General features: G+C 38.4%; 1 protein-coding gene across 2 annotated transcripts in view; it reads right to left on the reverse strand.

Annotated features, from left to right (window-relative positions):
* LOC121320432 (sorting nexin-25-like) overlaps positions 1-26,815 on the reverse strand; it is a 61,692-nt gene that overhangs the window by 10,918 nt on the left and 23,959 nt on the right. For both annotated transcript variants that reach the window (XM_041258764.1, XM_041258770.1), the window contains 7 exons: positions 26,606-26,778; positions 23,577-23,760; positions 19,403-19,473; positions 6,700-6,884; positions 2,821-2,952; positions 1,722-1,994; positions 326-490 (listed from right to left, as the gene is read on the reverse strand). In XM_041258764.1, the coding sequence (XP_041114698.1) occupies positions 326-490; positions 1,722-1,994; positions 2,821-2,952; positions 6,700-6,884; positions 19,403-19,473; positions 23,577-23,760; positions 26,606-26,778 (1,183 nt within the window). The remainder of the gene's footprint in view (positions 1-325; positions 491-1,721; positions 1,995-2,820; positions 2,953-6,699; positions 6,885-19,402; positions 19,474-23,576; positions 23,761-26,605; positions 26,779-26,815) is intronic.

Here is a 26,815-nt window from a genome sequence, read left to right on the forward strand (position 1 = left end):
TAAAATTTCAGTTGAAAGCTCTGTATCCAAAAATACTGGTTTCAGCAAATTTAGTAGAACTTGATGAGTGACTAATGATCAATGTATTGTTCTTGCTAAAACATTTTATGCACTTTATAAGCTCCTACCTCCCACAGTTCTTTACATCAAATAATCAACCTGTTAGAGGGCATTTTTCAGTATATTTACTAACAAACTAAGACTTTCATTTGACAATAATTTGATCTATTCAATTACTGTGAGGTACGTAAGACAGACACACAGGTCTCCTGTGGTAATGGAACAGCAATACTATCCAGTACATTGTTTGGTGGAATAAAGGTACCTTTCTGTCAGGTTTTGGCACATTGAGAATGGAGCCCAGAGCTTGTCTTTTGTACTCCAGCTTCTCGTTTAACTGGCGAAGCTTGTTAACAGCGTATCTGGCCTGCTCATTAAGCCCGCTGCTACCTTCATCCAGCACCTCCTCACTGCTTTCACAAGCATGGCTCTGGAACAACACAAGAAAACAAAGTTTAACATTAATAATGCAACTTCATCTCTTTATCTATCTGAAAGAACAAAATTTAAGTGTTAACAGATTGATTGCTAGTGCTTGTCAGAAGCAGGGGTGACAGTAAAGAACAATGTTGGTGCCACATCAGTGTGAGACAAATAAATTACAGTTTATATCCTATTAATTACTCATAACTAAGGATACGATTTGATCAGAGTAAGGGCAAAAAATGGCCAATTTCACGGAATGGTCACAGCTTTCAAGTTAGAGAATATATATATATATATATATATATATATATATATATATATATATATATATATATATATATATATATTCTTCTAAACAAACACCTATTTAATGTATTTAAGGTTTGCTTTGGTTTTTTAACAGTATCTTTTCAAACAGCCGTAACAGGAATATGCTTACCATTTAATTAACAAGTATTCCTAATCTGAACACTGAAATGTCAATTTTAAAACAAATGCTCTGGTTCTAAATTGAATTTTACAACAATATCCATTTTGTTAAGGTCTATTTAAACATAGCTGTGGCTTTGGTATTACAAGATGTACATCATCCCTGAGTACACTGTTAAGATTAGAGGATCATTCTGCATCTACACTGTTGACAGGTACTGTTAAGCCCCTGCGCATGACAACCACTGCAAGAGCTGCAAATCAGGGGTTCATGCTTCTCCAAAACTGCAGGTTTTGCATTATCAAGGGTATGTAGAGGTATATTTTCCTCACAGATGGCTTGAGTTAACTTGAAAATGTTTGGGATATTGCTCTGTTAGCTGCTTAGAACTTAATTCTGCCACTTTTTATAATTCTGTGCAAGTAGTCACCTTTATGTGACATTTGTTAACTGCTTCAGCTTTGCACTGCCACCAATTTAAAGAGATGTGTACTGCTCACTCCTTATTTTCATGCTTAGTGGAAACAAATGGCAAAATTCACGGGTTCCGTGAAAGCTTTAACGCAGATGAAGACATTAGCTGCAACACTTGTCAGTTTTCCACGGGCTTGGCTTTATGGTATATAGAAGTAAAAGTACTAGAGAGTGGCCTGACAAGGTGTATGCAGATCTAAAATAATGGGGAAAGTACCTACAGTATGGACCTTATGGATACCTATCTAGTAGTAACTACTAAAATAATAGTTGGTAAATATTCAGAGGTATCTGGCCTTTCTAGATGCCCCTCTGGTCGGCGCAGTCTTACCATCTCATCTTTGTCCTCGGAGCTGGACTGCACGTTACCTCGCTGCTCCTCCTTCTTGAGTCTCTCATACACGTCGCTCACCAGGAAGGACGGGTAATACTTGTCCTTCATTGTTTTGTAAACGTCACTCTGAATCTTGTTGAAAATGCCAGTTCCTTTGTTACCCACAAGTGTCTGCTGGATTTCTTTGTAAAGTGCCTTCTCCACAGGAATTTCTCTGCTTTCCACAAAGAAGTTTTGGTAGATTTCACCAACAAGTTGAGGTGTTTCATTCTGTGGAACAAAAATGTAGTTAATAGCAGGTTAGTTAAAATGGAAAATATAAAAACAAATACATTTTGAAAACTATAGGCTGGACAATTCGCAAAGCTTTTTACAGCAATTTTCTATAGACATTATGGTTTGACATGATATAATAAAATTGTTCTAAAAAAAAATACTTGCACTAAACTACAAGCCTCAAAATCAAATGTTTGGGAAAATGTGTATCAAAGTCCTTTTTAAATGTAGCCCTATGTGTGCCAGCGGGGAAGATACTAAAATTAATTCAAAAGCACCTCCACTATGCAGATGATATAAATGTACTTTAGTGTGAGATGTCAAGGTAACATCTAGCCAGCACACATTAACATGTTTTTTAACAGATCTGATGGGGGGGAAAGTGCCAGAAGCAGAGAAAACAGTATCCAATACTGGCTTATTATTTTTTGATAGATATATTTTCTATTAGCAGCTTTAGACGTGGGTAAAGTGAATTACATATTTTCTGTATTCTTGTAATACACTATCTGCAGTCCTAAATACCTTGTCTCTGCACAATCTACATTCCCAGAGTAGATGTTAATAACAAATGTTCCAAAGAACAGCTATATTCAACCGACAGAAAGGTGTAACTTTGTGTTGAAGAGAGCTTATGATTATGTAGATGTAGGTGCCATTACCTGGCTAATTCTCAGAAAATGGCTCATTAAGGTCCCAAATCACTGGTATAACAAGCCCCATATCTTCCTGGAAAAGACATGCAATCCCTTCCCCTGGTGCTCAGCACCTTGGTTACCAGTATAATTATTATTATCCATCGTGCCGAGTAAAAATGTACCTTGTTTGTATTTTTCAGATACTCCACCGACTCCCAGAAGCTAATGAGCGCTCTCTTGTCGATCCTTTCCATGTAGATGCGGAAGTGTTCCCGAAACTTTGGGTTGGACATGATCTCCTTGAACTGAAGAATCTAGTAACAGAACACTTGAAGTAAGTAAAAGCAGACAATGACTATAAATGCAGATATTGCTATAACTACTGTCATTGTGTTTTTAAAATGGTGGTGTGGGAGGTGAACAGTGTGGAGATGTGGACTAAAACAGGTAAAACTACTGAATTTGTGATTATAACAATTATAGCATCACTAAATAAATTAGGAGTGTTTAATCATTACAGCAGAGTGGGGGAAAAAAGGAGCCAATTATTCCTATAGGACAGAAGTTAGAACTTCAGTTTCTTCACTAAACTTTTAACTAGTATCAATATTAATAAGATTAAAACACAAATGCTAAGATTCCACGCCTGAATTATCACCAGTGCAAAGAGCAAGAGAAATCCTTTTATTGCCATTTTTCATGGATTCTCAGTCTAGAGGCTACAACATGGTTTTCGAGAGCTGCAGCATGTACAGAAATATAAAAACCTGCTGCCCAGGCCGGGGGATTCTTTTATTTACATGAATCTGGGTTGTTTTACTAAAGATAAGTATTGTTACATAGCAACCTGTCATATCCTATCCTACATTACCATACCCTCTATTAACCGATGGATCTCTGCCATGTGTCATTTACATAAGCTGCTACCAACTGAACTGTACAGATGCAAACTGATCAATGCACATTTTATTATGGGTCTAAATTGGGTAATTCAGGTCTTAGCAGGACAGAATGGGTTCCTTTGCAGATTTTTTTTTTTTTTTTTTCTAAAGACAGTGTGTTTGGTTTTCAGTTTTTGCATGCTGTCACTTCTTGAACGTAGGACTGAGAAAGCACAGTAAGAACTGTTTTTGAAATGCTGCTTTGTAAATTAACAAATACAGTCACGCACAAACATAATTAAGGTACTCCAAACAACATAAAAAGTCACGTTATGGTATGAAATCACACTGTGTAACTACACGGACTGCAATCATTTTGTTTGATGGTTCCATCAAATTGTTTGAACAACTCCCCTTTCGTTTGTTATGAACTTGAACTTGCACTGTGTGTTATATTATATATATATATATATATATATATATATATATATATATATATATATATATATATATATATATATATAATTATAAGGTGGCAGGGGGAGGGTCAGATTCCTCCCTGCCTAAAAACATGTGCAAATGTATGTTCTGTTTAATTTAATTGCTTTTGTTTAATGTGTTTGTTTAATTATATTTGTTAATTATCCCCTGCACCTGGAGGTAACTGTAAATTAGAAGCAGGTGCATGGTACTTAAAGAGTGCAGCCAGTCTGTTCTGGGCTGTGGCTGTACAGCAAAAAGCTTGATTTGTTGGTGTGCAAATATAGAGGCAAAACCTATGTTTGGGTTAAAAGATTTTTGTTAAGTGTGTTATGTTTTGTTTGGCAGGTAAACAGCACAGCTGTCCTGTGTGTTAGCCAGGGACCTGCCAGTGTTTAGTTAGTGCTCTGGGGGACCTAGAGTTTTGTTTATTTATTTATTTGTTTGTTTTTAAAATTAAAACTGAATTCACGCGCCATTCGCGATTTTTAAATTTCAAACATAGAGACCCAGTGTCAAAAATTTTCCCCGTGTTTGGGTTTAATGCCAGCCGCCCCAACAAGTGTTAATATATATAATATATATAATATATATATATATATATATATATATATGTATATATATGTTGTCAATATAACCACTTTCGTCACTTAAAAAAAAAATAAATAAATGCTTTTGAGTAGAACTCCCCCAAACTAGAATTAACAGGCAGGAAAGAAAGCTGATGAAGCCCTACTTTTGATAATTAATACAGGAGGGACCCTGGTGCTTCAGGGTTTGTTTGTTTTGTTTTTTTCCTCCTCTGGGCAGGAGTATTGATCTCATTCTGTCCTAGACTAATTGCTGTGGTTACAGAGATCTGTCACAGGATACAGGAAGGTATAATACTAACTGGAGACAGAAGAGAAACGAAACAGAAATGACTGAAGAAGCACAAAAGCTTTTTGAAAATGTCATAGACTCCAAAAGACTAATGCACTTCCAGTGCGCTTATTGAAAAACTGTGTCTCTAATCAATGATGCAGTGATTCAGGCAAAGATATATTGAAGAAAAATCCGAAGGTCTTTAATCATTACATATTTCTGAAAAGAAATCAAAACACCAAGGCAACATTGAAAAACACAGAAAATGTGTGGAACAATCTGCTTGTATATTTAGAAGTCATTAAATGTCATTTCAATAAATCTGTTATGTAATTTCTCTTGTGTATTGCTGTAGAGTGTGTGTGTATATATATATACACACACACACACACACACACACACACACACACTGTAATATCCCCCCCAATAAAAAGACGACCGCATGGAAGCGGGAAGTGGGGATGCGGCCGTATCGGCAGCTTTTTTCGTTAACTTTAGTTTATGAATGAGCATTTGCACTGCCTGCAAGACAGTCATGAATTACTATTACTATTGCCGTGTACGTGCTGGAATTTAGTGTTTCAACCAATTAGCACTAAGCAGTACTATGCGAGGGCAGGCATACATTGAAAGTGACATTTGATCTTTTTGGTAAGAACTCAAGAAATGACGTTCATCATTAATGAAGGTAGATTAACAAGGTAAGCTTACGTCTGTTTTAATGGCTGTATAACTGTGTTTCTTGCCAAGCACGACAAACTTCCCTTTTCACTTGTAGCCTCCAGTAGTAAATAGTTTTCCCACTGACCATTGTTGATCATTACATTCATATGTATTAAAAGTTTTGTAATTGACCGCAAGGGAATGGGGAAGTTCCAAAATAAAATGTTTTGCATTTAAGCGATAGTTCCCTTTGATGGCTCTACCGTGTGATCATTGACCACAAATGGAGTTATGCGTCGAAGTTATGAGCCGAAGGACCCAATGGAATTGAGTTGGCATTATTCAGACAACACCTAATCAGCAAGAGATATACATTCCCCTGAACAGAGTGCGAACATTTCAAAATGCTACAAATAGTGACAGTGACCATTAATGTTAAAGATCAGAATTAAAATGAAAAAGTCCCTAGAGATGTTGTTGAAATAAGAAATGGTTAATATTCTGGGCAAACCTCAACTCAGCAGGAGCTTCTGTTACAGTAACTAAGCTACAGCGCTGTGAGAAGCAATAATTGGTAGTAAGATAATGTGGCATAAAAAAACATGCAATAACATGGTAATGACTAGGTAATAACATTCTTGATCCTACATGGTATCGACTTCTGGAATGTGTTATTATACCATCAGTGATGTATACAATGGTCGTACCATGTAGTTACAACAAGTAACAAGATGTTTTTCATATGGTAATTTCCCTGCTCTTGATGCCACACTGCACCCTCCTACCTCCAATCCATGTGTCACTATTCATGTCCTATAATACAAAGTTATACCCAATAATTACAAGCAATGCACAGCTGAAGTACAGCTTTATCACATTGGTGGGGGTGGAAGTTTTATACTTAAATCTATGGTTACATAGAAACGATATGAACTGAGCAAAAGAACATCAACTTGAATATAGCCGTTCCTCCGCTATCTGAGCAATCAATTCTAATGTACCCCCCCCCCCCCCTACAATGAGCAGCTGTCACAGGTTAACTTCTGTTAGTCCCATATCCTTGTCACCACCCCACTGCTGTAGTGACACAAGCTTCATTCCGATATCACATGTTTCTGTTTGTTTTGTGAAAGCCTCCTACAGAGAGCCTGTTTCCATCAGTGAATTTCTTACCCTCTGACTCTGGTGATCATTTGTCTCCATCCCATCCTCTTGCTGGTCATAAGAAGGGCCCCCTAGCAACCTTATCCGCTTCTCACACTGCTTCTTAGCCACGGTTAGCTGGTTGATGTACCTCTTCATATTCCGAGCCCTCAGCATATCTGCCTTCATTGCGGCTGTCTCTTTACCTTTGCTATCTGCAAAAAAGATGGCTTGTTATATATATATATATATAATATATTATATATTATATTATCTATATATATTTATATATATATATATATATATATATATATATAGTATTTTTTTAAGGAATCGTAATAAAGGAGCACTTATCATACTAACAAAAAACACCACACTGAAATTAAAAACTTTTTTTGTTCTATACAATGCAATGCATAACAATGAGATAATGCACTAACCTGATTGGACTAACACGACATTACCCAAGGTAATAATGGTAGATAATCTACCTAAAAATCCCCCCCCCCCCCCAAAAAAAAAAGTCCCATTGTTCTTGCTATCCACCACAGCAACAGCATTTAAAATCTCATGCTTTTATAAAATGTCCTTATTCCCTGTTCTGCCATTTTCTGCCAAATCAATACTGACTATAGGCACTAAATGACAATGACCTGGGCAAACAGCAAATTGACCTATAGCAACTATATCAATGCATAGCAGTTTCCCCCATTCCAGGTTTTATTATGTGCTTGATAAGCCCCAGTGTATAGGTAACAAGCGCTTGTGTGTTTTATTAAACATAGTAAAACCAGGAATGGATCAAGATGCTATACAATGAGAGTCTGATTCCTTCCATGCTATTATGCTGAGATTAAACCAGCTCACCATGAATAGGCTACATCAGATACAGTAAACCAGAAGGAGTGGATGTTATGAACATATAGCAGTAATACAGTAAAGGTTATTCCATGTGAATCGAATATAATTGCCTCAAAGTTGTGAGCTTGAAAAAAAATTCACCAAACTAGAATCAAAATCAGATATCCACTGAATATGAATCCAGTATTTTAAAGCATTAGGTCTTTATCTTCTAGAAACCAAAAGGTCAAATGATTACCACATGGCAGCTTACAGGTTAAATTAGGTTCATAATTCCAGATACTGTTAGATTTTGTTCAAGGAGTTTATATAACACTGAAAATATGAAGTAAGCGTCTGAAATGGTTTATGAATAGCAACAATGGAAGTATGAAAACAAAAACTCCCCTTACAAGGCTTCTGACATCAGAACAGTACATTAGCTATGCCTTTTATGCCTGAGCCATGCTGCAAATATAAGTACTGCCCATGTCTTCGAGAAATATTACTGATTACCCTACTTTAACTGCAAATTAAAAGTCATAAACCCTTTCCATACATAGATAAACCAGTGCTGAAATTGCCTGTCAACAGATTGTAACTGCATTCTACTGGAGGAGGAAGGTCAGGTCCTGGAGTTGTTTGATAATATTGTGGTGTTTTGAATTGTCTGATATTGTGGGACAACAAAACATCTGCCTTTGTACCAAATTACTTTTTACCTAATAAAAGAGCCGAAAACTGAATAATGTATACCAGAGCTACTCCTTTGAGCCTGTGATGGAATCGTGACCCCACCCCCGAGGGATCAAAAGGACTGTGTTCACAGATCTCTGCGTCATTTTTCCTTTTCAAGTGTAGAGTCAGAGTGGAGTCAAGAGGAGAGTCTTGTAGAGTAGTCATAATATCATTCTGTGTATGAAAATAACAGAATTGAAATATAGAGAGGGGGATCTTAGGCTATTCTCTGTCTACCTGGTTTCTGCTCACAAACTCCCCCACTGACAAAGACTGCTTTTAGAAAGAGTCGTGAACTAACTGCTGGACAAGTGTTGTCTTTTCTTATCATTGAATGAATCTAGGGCTCGGACAATGCATCGAATCATTGGAATAACCATCGATTGGTTGGGGGGGGAAAAGAAAATTGCATCTATCAGTTCATTAATAGGATGGGCAAAATTTAAATCTACACTCTTATTCCTTGCCTTTCCTATATATAGTAAATATATATATACAGCTCTGGAAAAAAATTAAGAGACCACTGCAAAATTATCAGTTTCTCTGGTTTTACTATTTACAAGTATGTGTTTGGGTAAAATGAACATTTTTGTTTTATTCTATAAACTACTGACAACATTTCTCCCAAATTCCAAATAAAAATATTGTCATTTAGAGCATTTACTTGCAGAAAATGACAACTGGTCAAAATAACAAAAAAGATGCAGTGTTGTCAGACCTCGAATAATGCAAAGAAAATAAGTTCAGATTCATTTTTAAACAACACAATACTAATGTTTTAACTTAGGAAGAGTTCAGAAATCAATATTTGGTGGAATAACCCTGATTTTCAAGCACAGCTTTCATGTGTCTTGGCATGCTCTCCACCAGTCTTTCACATTGATGTTGGGTGACTTTATGCCACTCCTGGCGCATAAATTCAAGCAGCTCAGCTTTGTTTGATGGCTTGTGACCATCCATCTTCCTCTTGATCACATTCCAGAGGTTTTCAATGGGGTTCAGGTCTGGAGATTGGGCTGGCCATGACAGGGTCTTGATCTGGTGGTCCTCCATCCACACCTTGATTGACCTGGCTGTGTGGCATGGAGCATTGTCCTGCTGGAAAAAACAATCCTCAGAGTTGGGGAACATTGTCTGAGCAGAAGGAAGCTTTCTTCCAGCACAACCTTGTACTTGGCTTGATTCATGCGTCCTTCACAAAGACAAATCTGCCCGATTCCAGCCTTGCTGAAGCACCCCCAGATCATCACCAATCTTCCACCACATTTCACAGTGGGTGCGAGACACTGTGGCTTGTAGGCCTCTCCAGGTCTCCATCTAACCATTAGACGACCAGGTGTTGGGCAAAGCTGAAAATTGGACTCATCAGAGAAGCTGACCTTACTCCAGTCCTCTACGGTCCAATCATTATGGTCTTTTGCAAACCTCAGCCTGGCTCTTCTTTGCTTCTCATTGATGAAGGGCTTTTTTCTAGCTTTGCACGACTTCAGCCCTGCCCCTAGCAGCCTGTTTCGAACCGTCTTCTCCGTGCACTTCACCCCAGCTGCCGTTTGCCATTCTTTTTGTAGGTCACTTGATGTCATCCTACGGTTGCTGAGTGACATTCGAATGAGTTGGCGGTCATCCCGGTCAGTGGAGAGTCATTTTTGCCCTCTGCCGGTCTGTAGCTTTGTTGTCCTCAATGTGTGCTGCTTGACCTTGTTCTTATGAACCGCCGTCTTTGAAATTTTAAGGATGGAAGCAACCCGACGCTCACTGTATCCCTCTGCCAGTAAAGCCAGAATTGAACCCTTCTTTTCCTCACTCAAAACTTTCCTTTTCAACTCTTTGGGCATGGTCAATAGTTATTTTTTGATTCCAATTACTTTTGAGGTACTACTAGCACTGTTTTGCCATCCAGCTGGTCCTACTGCAAGAGGATAGTGATGACCACAGGCGTGGTTTTTATACTTTTCCTCGTTAAATAAGATTTGGTTCAGGTGATCCCCTAATCAGTATCTCATTCAGTAGAATGAGGTGTGCCTGTGTTGGAATTCAGCAGACACTGGAATGGAATGGCTGCCATACATGTAGAGATGCTGATTTAAGAAAAATTTGCAGTGGTCTCTTAATTTTTTCCAGAGCTGTATAATAAAAAAAACCTCCTGCCCACTACGCAGCATGTACATTTTCAGAGTAATAAGCATGACAAAAAACCTAAAGACTAGAGGTAGGCCGCATTTCAGGATCAGAATTTGCTAGTAAATTGTCAATTTAATTTTAAATAATGCCGTCAGATGTTTGGAATTTTTTTTTTACAAAAGAACAAAATGGAAAGGTAAAATACACTGTTTGTGGCGTTTTAATGAGCTTCTGTGGCAAAACCCCAATCTGCGGGATCTTTAATAAAAGACAGCACCCACAAAACACGACAGCGGGAACACAAGTAAAAAAAAAAAAAAACTAAAGGAAGCAACACCTTCAGTAACAGCTTATTTTGGAAAAGTTGATCCAAAAAGTGTCGGCGCAAAAGAAATAACAGGCCTGATAGTGGATGTTGTCACACAAGATATCAGACCTGTTAGTATAGTAAAGGGAGCTGCCTTTAAAAATCTGATATGAGTCTTGCGCCGGGCTATAAAATGCCCTGTTGAAAGACAATCTCCAAATTTATTACTCTGGATAACGAACATGCAAAGGAAAAGCTTTGACGGGATTTAAGTCAGCAGTGTAATTCAATGTCCATCACTACCGATGTATGGACAAGCGTGACATGAAGCGTTTTTAACAGGTCATCTGCAATTACATAAGCAAAACTGGGAACTCAAGTTAAAAGTATTAGCAACCCGAAAATTACACAAGAGACACAGCTGTGAATTTAGCAGAAGCGATCAATCAGATAAACACAAAGGAAAGCAATGTCTTTGGTTTCTGCAAGCGAGCATGCTGGGTTTCTTTTTGGTAGTGTGGCAAGTGTGAGCTGTGCAGGGCACAATATACTGTACATCTCTGCATTCAGAAAAGCTTGGAGGATGTACAACAAGTCCATACGTTAGTGGCGGCAGCAAGGAGACTGAATGCACATTTTAAAAAGAGTGAGATGGCAACAAGTGCTTTAAATAGGAAACAAACAGAAATGCTGAACACAGAAAAAGCACCACTCAAGTTAATACAGGACGTACAAACAAGGTAGAACACGGTATATTAAATGTTCGAACGCCGCCTTGAATTAAAATGGCCAGTTGTTGCTGTTTTGTCAAACCCAGATTTCACCAAAAAGTCTGACCCAGCTACTTTAGATCTCAGGACTGAGCAGTGGAAGCTAATGGCTGAGATACGACCTCTACTACAGCCATTCGAACTGGACAAGTACTTTTGAGCGCAGAGAAAAACATTACGGCTAGTTCTATGCACCCACTTGCAACAGGGATAAAACACAGACTGACTGAAGTTCCTGATGAAGAGGAGACACCATCTTCTTCAAATTCAACTGAGTTGCTAATTCCAGTTACACAGATTGAGAGATAAGCTAGTGCGCAATTTGTCTGTGTCCCAGATTTTACATCAGCTGAATGACCAAAGTAATGAGGTTATGCCACTGTTTGGTGTCATTTCTTGACCCCACGATTTCGCCATCTGGATTTCCTATCTAAACAGGCTAAAGCCTGCGTGTCTGAAGCACTGTTTTCCAAACTAGTCAGGCTGGTGGAGGACAATCTCGAAAATGACGGAAATCATGCCTGTACAAGTGAGTGCAGTACAGAGGACTTACCTGTTAAAAAGAAAACGAAGACCGTACAAGCAATTAAACTGATACTTCATGGAAGGCAACAAACACAGACTACTTCCAAGGAAACCTTAATCCAATAAGAGATGACGATTTATGCTTCTGAAACCCCATTAAACATCAACGAAGATCTCCTGATTTGGTGGGAAAAAATAACCAGACAGGCTTTCCCAACCTTGCAGCCTTGGCAAAGAGCATGTTAAGTATCCCTGCAGCATCGGTCCAGAGCGGGCGTGTGTTCAGCAAAGCAGGGATGCTTGTGAATAAACTCAGTTCTTCTTTGAAACCGGGGAATGTGGATTCCATCATATTTCTCAATAAAACCAGAAAATAAGCTCTGGAGAGAGCACAGACTTTGTTACGTTGGATGTGTAAATAGTTTTTTCCTCTAATCCAGTTGCTGTCAAGACATCTAAAGGCAAGCCAGTGATAGTTGTAAAGTTTTATTAACTTTTTGTGGGGAACCTCACGTACAGTGTGACTAGACATAAATACTTAGAAATGTGTAGTTTTAAGTTCAACTGGAGAAACGTTTACTTTTCGTGATTAGATCTGATGAAAATATATGTACTTATTTACATGTTTTGTTTGTGTTCTGAAAAAACGATGCACGGGTCTTTATGATGGTAAAAAGCACTATCGTCCCAGCCCTAAAAGAATCATTTAGGCGCTAGCAGTATTTTGCAGTGACACTTTGGACCGAGAACAGTACCCTTCATAAATACAGCCAACAGGGGTCGAAACCACGGACCAATTGAGAACAATGGGCTGTCTGTGAACAAGAACAACCATTGAGAAACACCACACGTGGACTCGGGCACAGCCCAAAATAACCAAACTAATCGCTCACACGGTGGAAGTCAGGACAACAAAACCAGCTGCGTGGCCTTCAGAAACGCTGAACTTTGCCCATGACAGAGCTTCCCATACAAGCTTTCTATGCTCGCTTCCCATAAGCTCCCCACACTAGAAGTGTGCCCCACATAAGGAACAGCGCTCCAGGCAAGAGAAAGAGGCGAGCTCCTAGACTTTTCAGTAATATTAGAATAGTTGTGCACCCCTTTCTATTCTTAAACAACTGATTTAGATTTCTGACAAGTTGTGTGAATGTTGGTTACTGTCTAACTATCTAACTTCTACATGATCCCGGACTTCAATATGGTATGTCTCAGTTATTAACATTTGGACGTTCTTAAACAGGGTGCGTAGAGACTAATTTATATTTAAATAAATTGTATACCTAATACACTAAATTTCGGAGGCTCAGTTGGGAGATCATAGACTGGAATGAACTCAATTCCATTAACAATAATTCAGTAATAATGTTTTAAACACACATTTAGAAATACTAACATGAAATGGCACTTCTAAAACTCCTCTCACACACTGAATTGACACAGAAACTGGAAGCGGCCTGCTTGCCTCTGCAGAACTGCTGTGTGTGTATGTGTGAGCTGTGATGTGAAATCAGCTGCAAGCAGATTTTGGTTGAAAGTAATTAGATATAATTATTTTGCTGGTACTGCTTTGAATAACAATGGCACCATTGTTTTGTGAATTTGAACATTAAGTCCATAGAGAAACAGTGGGTGGAGTCCTTGTTAGCACTAAAAGTGTACTGGGTGTTGATTTTAAGCATGGCATTAAACAGACACCGTCTCATGTTGGTAGACAGGAGATCCTGGGTTCGGACAGGAGATGGAAATGGTCGAAGCAGTTAGCATTTACTCTGAAGGAGTTAAAAAAAAAAAAAAAAAAAAAAAAAAAAAGGGCTAAAAATATTTAATGCAAACAAACTGATTTGGTTGAAATAACAATTGCAAAAGGAGGAGTTAATTCTGCCTGAATCAGCGAGGTAGTAATTCAGGAGAGAGACGAGTTCAAATTGTAATATTTATCAGTGGTCTGTAGGGAAAAAAATGCTTTGGAAAATAAGTTTGATGCACTGGTAAATCGGAGAGATAGTCTGCAAAAGGCATTGTGCGCTGTAATCGAAGAAAAGCAGTCCTTTTGGGATCAGCTTGCTTCACTAAACCGAGCGCAAGCACTGAGAAACAGCTCTGTTAAACACACTGACCCACTGCAATCAAAAGACAGATGAAAGAGGGAATAATTTTCAATCTCCCTGTCTTGCAGCATCTCTTTATCAAATCCCTTCATTCATAGTAAATGGGGATATCTTGCTCCCAGCTGGAGAGGCGCTCTCACATAACACCGAAAACTCTCCTGGTAGCTGCACGTCAAACCGTGGCAAAATTGAGTTCAGCTTGGGCATTCTTCCCCTCCGCTGTTCAGACTACCTTTCATAGAGAAGGGGATCCAAGGTTAGATTGGCAATAAGTGAGAGAATTGGCTAGAAACATTGAAAAGTTTGTTCCTGCAAATCCACAATGTAACGTACCGTACATTAAAGATTTGAATTTTGCCCTGCAGCTTATGGCAAAAGCTACAGAGCTTGAAAAATTTTGAATCACGACTGACCCAACCAGTAAGTGGTTGGATATTTAGACAGAAGCTAGAAATTTGTAATAACTTTATGCAGCTGTTTAAAGCCCTGACTAAAGTCCTCAGTCTGCTTGGACCGAGTTGTTGATGAGAGGGCTGCATTGCAGATCAGGCAGAAAGAGGAGGAGTGTCCTGGGGATTATTACAAAAAGTTGAGAAACACATACTTTTCTGGGCAACATTTTTCAAGAATGGAAGAGGATATTTTCTTTAAAAGACTATTGCTAATCTGCTTCCCACAGACAGGTAAAACATTATGTTACTTATAGATTATGACCGCACAAGCAGCTAAGAAATTCGAAAAATGGCACAGATCATGTGGAAACACCGTCAAAGCTGTGCCTCGCAAGCAGCCAACAGGGGGGACCCTATGTTAGCAACGCATGGATATCTACTTGCTGAAGCAGTTTTTATTTTAGCCAATGAGGTGCTCACTTGTGGCAGTAATGCACTAGGAAAAGCCACAAGGCAGTGGTGTCAGCTCCATAGCAACAAGTCTCCTATGATGTTGTTGGCAACAGATTCTTTCAATGCAGCAGGTTTGTGCATTTAAAAAGAGAGGACAAGCTGAGAAGCAATTACCCTCTGCAGTATGAATTAAAATGGTGTGCTGCTTTTCATGAAAAATTTGAAGAAGCAAGTCAACCAAGTTTAAAAAAATATTTACGATATATTCATAAGTGAAATGGAATTAATACGCTATCGGGCTGCTGTCAGGCAATAAACAGGCTGCATGCGGCCCACGGGCCTCGGGTTGCATGTCGCTACCATAGATAATAGCATTCTTCTTGACCGCCTTCAGAAGTATGCTGGGATCTCTGAAACCTGTCTCTCCTGGCTGTCTTCTTACCTATCCGGACGCATGCAGTCTGTTTTCTATGATGGAAGCAGTGCTGACGCAAACCTGGTTACTTGTGGTGTCCCCCAAGGGTCTGTTCTTAGGCCTCTTCTCTTCAACATCAGCATGCTTCCCTTGGGTCACCTCATCTGCCAACATAGCCTCATGTTTCACTCCTATGCTGATGACACCCAGCTCTACCTAAAACTAGACCCTGGATGTCCCTCTGCCATGGTCAGGCTCTCAGCTTGCATCCAAGACAGAGGCCTGGATGTCTACCAATTTTCTTCAGCTCAACACTAACAAATCTGAACTTCTTCTAGTAGGATCGAAAACTCAAAACAAGAATCTCAATATTGCTTCCTTGAACCTTGGTGTACTGGATAGTATTCTTTCCCTTGATGCCCAAATCTGCTCTGTAGTCGAAGGTCCGTCCCTACCTTTCCCTCCCAGATGTAGAGATACTCTGTCATGCATTCATTTCCTCTCAACTCTCTATGGTGATCTTCCGTCATGTGCCATAAACCAATTGCAGCTGGTTCAAAATGCTGCTGCTAGGATCCTTACCAGATGTAAAAAAACACGATCGCATTACCCCATGTCTTGCCCAGCTGCACTGGCTACCTGTAAAGTTCAGGATTACTTTCAAAATGCTCCTGCTTGCCTACAAGGCCCTTCATCACACAGATCCAGGTCTCTCTAACCTGCTGACCCATTATGTCCCAGCAAGCAAGCTGAGATCCCCTGACTCAGGCTTGCTTGGTATACCCAAGCAAAAGTGTACCACACTCAGTGAGCGCTCTTTTAGCTTTATGGCTCCGACTCTCTCCCAGCCTTAGTGCATGAATCTCCCACAATCGCTCCTTTCAAATCGACTCTCAAGACCCACTTGTTCTCTCTTGCTTTCAATGTTCTTCAAGCCTGATACCTGTTTTTTAGCTGTTATCTTCTTCGTATGACACAGTGATGATGACCTTTTGTATCCTACAAACATAGATTTTGCAAGATCACAATAAAAATTAAATAACACACACACAAAAAGAACATTCAGTATCTTTGGCACCAAAGCCCAGCAGATACAGCTCTGTCTATTATTAATTAATCTGAGTCCTGCTTGCTTTAATTAACAATGTCATATCAAAAGGACGCTCGCCGCTCTAGACTCAAACAGGCGTATCCTTTTTGGCTTTCTGCTCTAATAGTGTAACGATGTAGTTCAACATTGTGCTTTTTGCCTTGTCTTTTTATCACACAGGTAATGGGGGTTTGTGAATAGAATGGCTTTGTAGGGGTGACGTCAGACCAGAAATAGACTCCAAACACTGATGAATGGCGGTGAGTTTTATTGCAAATAATAAACAAAAAGGTTTAAACAAAACACACAAACAAAACACACAAAACAGGACACGGCACTTGAGGCCAAAATAAAAAGGTAAACAAAATGGACAACACTAAACAAGACAGTGGACGAACAGACGAACAAGTACCTTGCTGGCACTTCCAGCACGCTGTAGCAATTGTTCTCAAAACCCCAAAAAACTCCTCCTCTCTTCTCCACTCACGAACACACAACCCTGAGTGAGTGAAAACATGCAGCTTTTATGCAGCTGTACCGAGACTCGATTGCTAATCAATCATTCAATTGGAACAGTACAGTCTCTGTACAACTACACGTGAATTAATAAAAGTGCAATTCCCTGTGCTCACACATTATTTTACTTGCACATGAAGTACTGTGCAATCCTCGTGCCTAAATACAAATATACATTTTAAACACTTGTGCTCGTAACCCATATTTATTTATCCTGTGTATTTTATACATAAACACCAACATTAACACACTACATACAACATAAAACACTAATAAACATTAAGGGGCGGGACACTCCGCCACACGGTTATATTTGGACCACAAATCAATTTTGCAACCATGCGAACAATCAATACACACAGAGAGCTGTGGGCTCCGCGTATACAAATCACATTAAGAGGAGAGTTGGGGGGAATGATGATAGGAGGAACAGCAACAGCAGGGACTGTGTGTGTTTCTTACTGTTCCGTGTTGTACACGTTTAGTTTTAATTTAATTTATCACGGGCTCGGATTCTGACAGCATTACCTTTTCCTTTGGTTTAATTGTCGTCGTTGGAGAGAATGGAAAGATTTTCATCTGAATTGAGCTACAGTGTGGATACATGGAAAATCCAAACCTCCATATCAAAATTCTATGACGCATGTTAAATATTTCCATATTCCTCTAATTATATTCAAAGGTTGTTACTAATTTGAGAAAATAATAGTTTTAAATACATAAAACAAAGACGGATAACGCATTTTGAGTATGGTACCAATTATAATCAGTAAACAGAACAAATCACTAATCTGACCAGGGACTAGTAACACACTAGTTCAATACTACTTAACAAGTTACATAACACCCTGATAAATACAGATAACCCCTTATCATACATGAGAAAAGACCACAATCAAAACCTGGCTAAACTAATCCAACTTTCTTTTTTTTGACACAGCACACATGACAACCTAACTCATACCAAATACTGGTACACTGAATTAGTTATCTTAAAAGAGAGCAGTATAGTTACCATGGCATTGCCCTATGTCAAATGTCACTTTAATTAGAGGAGTACTCCCACTGATTAGTGCACTTTTGCGTCTCTTCTAAAATAATAAAGGAGCAAAGATGATATAATTAAGATATAAAGAAATATTCTACAGTCAGCACTCACATATCCAACCCTATAACATTTTGACTCCAGTGACGATTAAACAAGTGTGATGGATATCTGATTATTTCATTTTGCCCCGTTCCAACCCTTGTCCGTTTTTTCAGGGAACTCACGATTCAATGTCAAATATGTAGCTGAAAGGACTGTGTTTAAAAATAAGTAGGCTTCCATTTAGATGTACAGTAGCTGGTTTTGTTTGTACACTACTATACTCTCAACAGAAGTATTTTAGTTCAGAACGATATAATTCAGAAAATATCACTTGCCAAAACAGAAGAATGTGGACTGTAATACAGTCCATACTTTTAAATCCGGGATGTATTGTAGAGTATGTAAAATTCCCCATTAACGATCCAACAGCAAAATGAAATCAAAATGTTACCCATGCACAGAACTGTGTAAAATGTAAAAGGCAATGCAATTTAGCAAGATTAAAAAACACCACCAGTTTCCAGAATTAAAACCATATCCAAAGTCATTATTCAAAATTGCAGAATGTAGTGATGTAAGACCCTAATGCCACAGTTTACTTGCTTTTGTGCATTTTGATCTGCAACTAAAGATCACTGATTAAAAAAATAAATAGAGATGGGCTTTTTACCAAAAAAAGTGGTGACAGAGTTGGAAATTGCGTGCGACTGGTAACTGCATTAATTTGTTACATATATATATATATATATATATATATATATATATATATATATATATATATATATATATATATATATATAATGGTGATTGATTTTATTCTTAATACAAGGGTGATAAAACGCGACCGACTTATGTCTGGGTAACAGATATCTGAGTGCGGACTAGTTTCTAATTTTATAAAACAGTTCTTGATGTTCTTTAAGTAATAATTCTACAGACTTATATAATAAATGAGAACTGATTTGAACACAAGTTATGTTGCACTACAATTGCAGCTCTACACTTATGGGAAGTGTGTATTCTAAAGTCGACCAGATTCTGATCATACAGTACGGATCTGAAACAGCTATGTAATAGATCTGCTGGAGTGAAACTTTTTACTACCAGTATCATAAGATTAGTGATCTTCACAAGTAATTTGTACTCAGATTTCAGTTATGCTACTCAGCATGGTTGGTACTATAAACAAATTAATTTAAGTGAATTCAATAGTGCTTAGCTATTGAACATAGCCTATTTCATACAACACTTTGTGTTTGGCTTAGCTCCCAGCATAATAATGTTTTTCTACAAAAAGTCACTTGCATAGCAATTTTCTTACATAGCCATTTCAAATTGCAGCCAAGCTCCACAAAGATCCCTTACCTTTCTGCTTCTTCAAGTGAGGCAAGCTGCTGATGGTAGTGGCTTGAATTACTTCAACAACAATCTGGTACCTGTCAAAAAAGAAACACATCACCCATCTAAAACATATAATTTTTTTTTAATTTTTTTTTTAAGCCATTCATTTTGTTGTGTTTTTTTTTTTTTTATCCCGCTTCTGTTCTTTTAACTCATTTCCATTCATCACTGCTCTTGTCTGATATTAACCTACAAAGACAAGTTATTTTTTAGCCCCATGTGATCAAAGAAGGCAATGGCTTTGTTTACATGCACTTGAAAATCGACTGTGACGTTGTCACGCGAATACATCATGAAACAGCAGTGCGACTTTAAGGGTGGAGTCAATCGCTTTCTCACGATAAAAATAGCTGTAAAAACCCATGTAAACCGGAGTTGGAATCCTGCTTGTAGTTGACGAAGTTTCAGCAGTCCAGATCCTGTTTTGTCTTAAACGTAATATTACGTAATCTCCAGCAGAAAGGCCTTAGGGGATTTTTTTAAATTCATGTTCTGGAACACTGAACAGAAGAATCTACTACATCATATGTAAACTACACATCTGAACCCTGGCTCACTAGTTCTCTAACACACAGAGGGGGGCTTTGTTCTTTTCAGAATGCATTACAAATAATGTGGTATGTTTGGACACACACACAAAAAAAAATGACTAGCTGTAGAAGTATCCCTTTTACAATTTTTTGCTTGAATTTGTTTACCACACAAGAATGAAAGGTGTTCTTGATAACTGCCATACTAGGTCACTGCTGAGTCTACAGTATATAGAAAACTGTTGTTGAGACTGAATTATTGTGTGCACTAAGCTTGTAACACAGAGGAACCTGAAGTGAGGCGCTGCTGGAAATCCTAATTGAAAACAACTCATGCCCCAGTCTAGACCGTTTGCCTTTCGACAAATGAAGGTGTTTCTTATCCACTATCTAACATAATAATTGGGGGATGCTCTGATCTAATTTCCATGGCAACACCATGCTTGCAAAAGAAAAATGCTTAACTTGATTTTATCCAAATGTATTTATATTTGCTGGCATCACTACATACTATCCCAATACACCAATCAACTGCCTGTATCTACTTCTACTAAACGTAGAACAACCTAGATCACACATTTCAATATAGGTTCATTAATGTGAGTAGTTTTTATTATTAATATATTAGTATTAATTTTTCATTGCACATTCTTTGTCAGACATTGTGCCTTAGCACACACTAATTACATTTCTTGTAAGTAATGAGCCTCAGGCAGATTGATAATTAGCCTGAATTATTATCATAAATACTAGTATAGTTAAAATGTCCAAATGCTTGTTGCTATGGTAACATACATTATCATTTCCTTTAGACATTTATCACCATAACAACATATTATTATGGTTTAATATATTCAAAGTTCATTGCAAAAGAAGAGTAGAAAAAAATGGCACACAAATTAAATAATTAAGTTCTAATTATTCTGACAATGGGGGGGGGGGGTGGGGGGGGGTAGGGGGGTTGGTTTTTAAAAAGTACATTCAACTGCAGACTATCATTTCCAATTCTTTTTTTCAGAGGTTGGGCATTTAGATATGCTCTTGTTTCTGTCCCGCATACTCAGATCATCATCACTGTTGGTACTGAGTTCACATAATGCAGAGGCCTTTCAAGTATTGTGAAGGGAAACAGACTTGGTAGATCTTACGCAAAAAAAAAAAAAAAAAAAAAAAAAAAGAAAAAAGAAACACACGCGCATTAGTTCAAACTGGCATCTTTAACTTCTGCTGAGAGTGCAGCGAGTTCACAGATTGACAGTCCACTCTTGCTCTTCTGCCATCTGTTATGCTGCAACACTTCCCACCAACTAATCCACAGCCACAGCAAAGAATGGATTTCCTCCAATAAAGGCAAATCTAAACTGCCTTGCTCTTGGAAACAATAGGAACAAGTACAGTACATACAATACAGTCTTAATGACACAGCTCATTTTAGTGCTGTATCATTGACAGCACAGTGAAAACATTTGCCAATATGCTTTTAAACAAGTTATACTAAACAAAAACAAGATACTGTTAAATAAATATCCTGCAGCATGCCATATCAGAGAGTTAATGGCATTCACAACATCATATGGCTGCTGAAGAATTACAAAAGTAACACGCAAATTTATATCACAGGGAACCCTTGGCATTTCTGAAGTATAAACATAAAAAGTAACACACCTATGCATGTCATCTAAAAGATAATTTGACATTAAATCTAGATTGTAACATATTGTACTGCTGTTACAATGTTGTTCTTCCTTACCGAAAAAAACACCCATTTCACAGCGGGCTCCGGCTTGCAGCCCTGTTGTTCAAGACAAGAAGGTCAAATGACTCAGCTGACGCCAAGCAGTAAATCAGCAGCTTAACTTTGATGCATCCAGGAATGACCTTGCTCTCAGTCCTTGTGTTCTTCCCATTAAGAAACTCTGCAATTTTTTAATGTAACCTTATTCACATTTTGCTTCACAGAAAAAAAAAAAAAAAACTGAAGCTGAGCTTCTGGGAACAAAACAGTGACAATTCTAGCATGACAATAACCCAACAGCTTGTACCACACATTGTTAACCCCTATAGGCCTGCTTCTACTACTTGAAACTAGCATTGATTCAGGTTGTACTGTAATGAGAGACAGAAAAGAGTGATGTGTGCATGGGGACAGGAGAGTGAGCAGCATGAAAGAACATTTACTGATTTAGTGTAGCGGAGTCGCTGAGCATGAAATCAGTGTCGCCCACAGGATTTGCAGGCATAGCCGGGATTTATTATGTAGCGTGCATGCAGTTGAGCTAATGTATGACAAAAAAGGTATTTATACAGGTTACACAAAAACATGAAGAAACAGGATAATGTGATTGTGGGCTTTGTGTTAATGATGTATTTATATATATATATATATATATTATATATATATATATATATATATATATATATATATAATATGGTATTTAGGGGTTTGCTACGCATGTGGACTGGCAGAGCTATACTGGTGTTCTTTTCTGAAAAGAGACTAATATTGCAGATAGCAGACTGTTTGGTTCAAATTGCATGTACTGCTAACCACTGATAGAGACGATGCGTCTACAAACTGCCCAACAATGACTGCAAGCTAACGAGATAACAATGCTGTGGACTAGAAGGGAACAGGCTCTAGACTTCAGAGAGATCAAAAGAGATAATCCCACTGGCATCAAAGGGGGTCGCAAGGAGATAACAAAAGGCAGATGTATGGACCTTTTGTCTCCAGGAGTGTGAAGAATGCACTGAGTTCAGAGGTTGTCACACTAGACTACACACACACACACACACACATAACATCACACTATAAATTAAATTACCTTGACCATTGGTTAATGTCAGAGAAAGGGGAGGTGGACCATCTATACAGAAGGGTATTTAATGTCATGCAAACATTGTAATGATGAGTATTCTGTTTGTCCTGTACCTGGGACCAGACTCCCTGCATATTTCAATAAACCTGGCAACTGATTGAAGAAAAGGACTCTGTGCATTTTCTTGAATCTTGAATCTTACACCTCGGCCATCTAATTTCAATATATATATATATATATATATATATATATATGCAGTACATAATGTGTTGCCGGACGGATCTCTAATTTTATGCTTTATACAAAGCACATGATCTAGTTACATATATGCTTTTCTCCGTCAAAAAATGCATTCCTAACTACCTATTGCGACAGGTAGAGGAGGGGCATGCCATTAGCTTGAAGGCTGACAACAAGGCAGGTTTCATCAGGGAGGAAACTTGTGTCACTGCAGCCACCATGGTTACTAAAAACAAACCAATTTACATAAAATTTTCCCCATTACACCATTTAACACTTACTGTAGGTGACATGTAACAAAATATTTCACTTGGCGAGTAACAGGAAATGTCTGGTTTTTTTTTTTTTTTGTGTGTGCTTTTTTACAATTCCGGTCTGCTTTTCGGGCCTCATTTATGTGACATCTTTTAACTTGTTGTATCGCTACTGTGGTCTGGAAAAATAAAGTAGTAAGATTAAAGATGGACTTCAAAACACTTACTGTTTTCACATAGACACAAATACACACACTAAAGCCAAGCCCTTCAGTAGCAATGTCAAAAAACCCACCTTAGCTGCTTCAGGAATTCAACATCAGAGCTGCCGCTGATGAGCTTGATGAACTCCTCATAGGAAGGGGCGTACGTGTAGGCCTTCTTGTGTTCATTCACCTGCTCCCTGAGTTCCAGCTGGGTGAGCAGCATCTGATTGATGTAGTCTGGGTCGCTGAGCACCTCCACCAACAGCTTCAGCACTGACCGCCATGTAAGAGATACCACATTTTAGTATGGCTATGTAACCCTAACAGCACAATGGCAATGAGTCCTTTGAGCAATTTAAAAACACAGGTCTCCAGGGTTTATAGGCATGAGGGAACTTGTATCTGTCATGGACATGGTGTTTAAGCCTTTCCTTCTGCTCACATTGCCAGCTACGTTAAAGTAATACATTTTGTATGAATTTCATGCATATGCTGAAGTTTTGCTACAGCTTGCCAACATTTGGTGCCTGACCTCAATTAGGTATCAACCCAAAAAGGAAATGCCTGGTACACAGAAGCACACTGTCACATTGAGGAATGCACATTTGAAAGCAATTGACTAGAGTTGACAGTTAAATTAAATTTACTGATAAAACCTTTTTAACAAAATTTACAAAACAAATGGCACTTATCTTTTTAGTATACAGTAAGCAAAGGCAATTGTAGTCCTGGAATAAAAAATAAAAATACCAAAGAGTTGGAGGGCTGGGCTGTGACTTCTTAGATAAATAACTATGACCGCATTCGGAAGAAAATGCCCCATTTTCACAGGTGTTGCCAGGTGCTCCCGGCTACGGCTGCCCACAGCAACAAAATAGGGTGTTTCCACAGCTCACCCTAGTGGCTGAGTGCAGATATCTGGTCAGGTTTTGTATCTCATACTCTATATCCAGACAGGCTACAAAGGAAGTGCGTCATCCTATAGGCAGGAGGTGCTTAAGCCCTTTGTTTACAGCCATGATGAAACATGCGGAACTCGATACATAAAATCTGAGTGACGTTAGCCAAAAAAAAAACAGCATTTATTCCTGCATGCCATAGCTGCATAGGTTATTAAGATGTATTACTGTTTTACATTCAGCTGAGTAAAGGCTTTCTTTTCGAAAGAGAACACAATGTAAAAATGCAGTGCCAGTGTGTGGTACGTATCGCTGAAATGGCCTATGGTATAACACCAGTAATCGATCTTACCTGAGAAAAATAACAGAATACAGCCTTGGTCCAAATACTAAGACCATAAAAAACATCATGTGACTTCAATTTAACAGCCATCCAGAGGTCAGTGTCAAAAGCACATTTTAGCATGCACGGTTTACATAACCGGAAAATACGAAGTCTCCATCTAGAAGGCACTGTCATTGTGAATGGGTTATTTTTTGATACCAGTACCTCAAAGGGTTAGGTCTTTTTTATCCGAAAACCAAAAAAGTACATTATGTTTAGACAGCATCTGAAATGGTTCATGAAACAAGTTGCATCAGGGAAGGAGTTTCAAAAACACTGATCTCACAGGGATGCTTAAACTAGCAAGTCAATACAGAGGGGTGGGTCAATAAAAATAAAAAAAAAAACACACAACAACCCTTTATAATCTGCACTGTTTCCCTGTCTTGTAGAGTAAAAGTGTCAAAAACACATGCATCATTTTATAAGCCCTTGAGTGTCATGTTGTCACAAAACAGCGAAATAAGGCGGGTGCTACAGTATAAAGAATCTAGCAATAAGTCATAAATCCTTAGTGCATTAGAGGAGAAGAAAGTGACACACAGGTTGTGTTTGGATTAGTTCACGACAATAACCTTGGCATTATTTAAATGTGCTTGGTGAAGCAGGCTTACCTCTCAGCATAATAATGTATGCACTTTCCAATCAAGGTATTTGTAGCTTTCCCTTATCTTATACATTGTATTTTTAAAAGTAGCTGCTACTTGTTGACCAATAATGCACTAGTCCCTCATTAATATAGACACTGTTATGCTGTGTGGCAGAGCAAAGCTCTGCCCTTTTTAAATTGGCAGGGATGGGGTTAATTTCCCCTACCTGCCTGGGTTTATTATGTTCAGGTGGCTGGGGTTGATTAGTTGATTAGGTTAATTAACGATCAATCAGCTCCCAGCCACCTGACATAAAAGGAGGCCTCTGCTTCTCATTTGGGAAGAGGGAGCTGAGGAAGCAGGTTGGTGGTTTGTTTGTATGTTTGAAAGTTTGAATCCAGTGAAGGTATTGCCCAGCCTGGAAATTGTTTTTTTTGTATTGCTTTATTTCTGTTTAAATCGCTTTATTTTGGCCCTTGTGCCCTTTCATTTTTGTGTTTATTTATAATGAAATAGTTATTTTTCTGAACTACAGACTGTCTCTGGGCCTCTATCCACTCACCAGCCTGCCACATGCTGTTATTTGGATATGCCGGACACAGTGTATGCCCCCCAAAAATATCCAATTCAGTGTGATGCTAAGATCACTCAGAATTATGTGATCCAAAGAGACACACTGAAAACAAAAATACAGACACCAATGACAGGACAAAAATAAACGGAAGACCAGATAGAAGTACCCTACTAAATCGTTAATTAAGTAGTGATTAAAATAGGGCATATATACTCTACACAGTTTAAACTGTAAAAAGGGCAATAAACTTTCATAAATAATGATGGACTCCAGTGGATTGAAATGCAAGATCAGTACACTGTAAAATGTTCTATGTACATTTCAAAATGATTTATTTTGGTAAAGTGTGTGCAGTATATGTAAAGTACCAGTGCCATGATCTATTTTGTGTTAATTGTATACTAAGTAGGCTAAGTTTAAAAAAAAAAAAAAAAAAAAAAATGCAATTAAATTTAAAATCTTATTTTCTCTTGTGTTATTAGTAGCCTATCTGAGCACTATAAATGTGTGTGTTTTTATTTGTCTCAGCATGTCCGGTTTAGCGAGGGACTACTGTATTGGGTTTTTCTCTATTATTAGCCTCATAGGGCTGTCTTCAAATTTTTTGGGCAGACATTCCAACACCAACACAAAGCCTGGCTTCAGTAGCTGTCAGTTCTAACAGCAATACCTTTAGTGGCAAAGACTTCTGCCAGGACCACCCTGAGGCTGCGTGAGCGGACATCCTTGGTGGGAAGGAGGTAGAGCATAAGAAGGCGAGAGCAAGACCGCAGGAACTGGAGCTCCTCCTCCGCGCTGTTCAAACACGGGTGCAGTGGGAACAGCTTTGGAGGTTCTTCTTGTCTGGAGAGTGGAAACAGAGTTTAGAAATGACACTGGT

The sequence above is a fragment of the Polyodon spathula genome, chromosome 1, assembly GCF_017654505.1.
Source record: "Polyodon spathula isolate WHYD16114869_AA chromosome 1, ASM1765450v1, whole genome shotgun sequence".
Classification (NCBI taxonomy): domain Eukaryota; kingdom Metazoa; phylum Chordata; class Actinopteri; order Acipenseriformes; family Polyodontidae; genus Polyodon; species Polyodon spathula.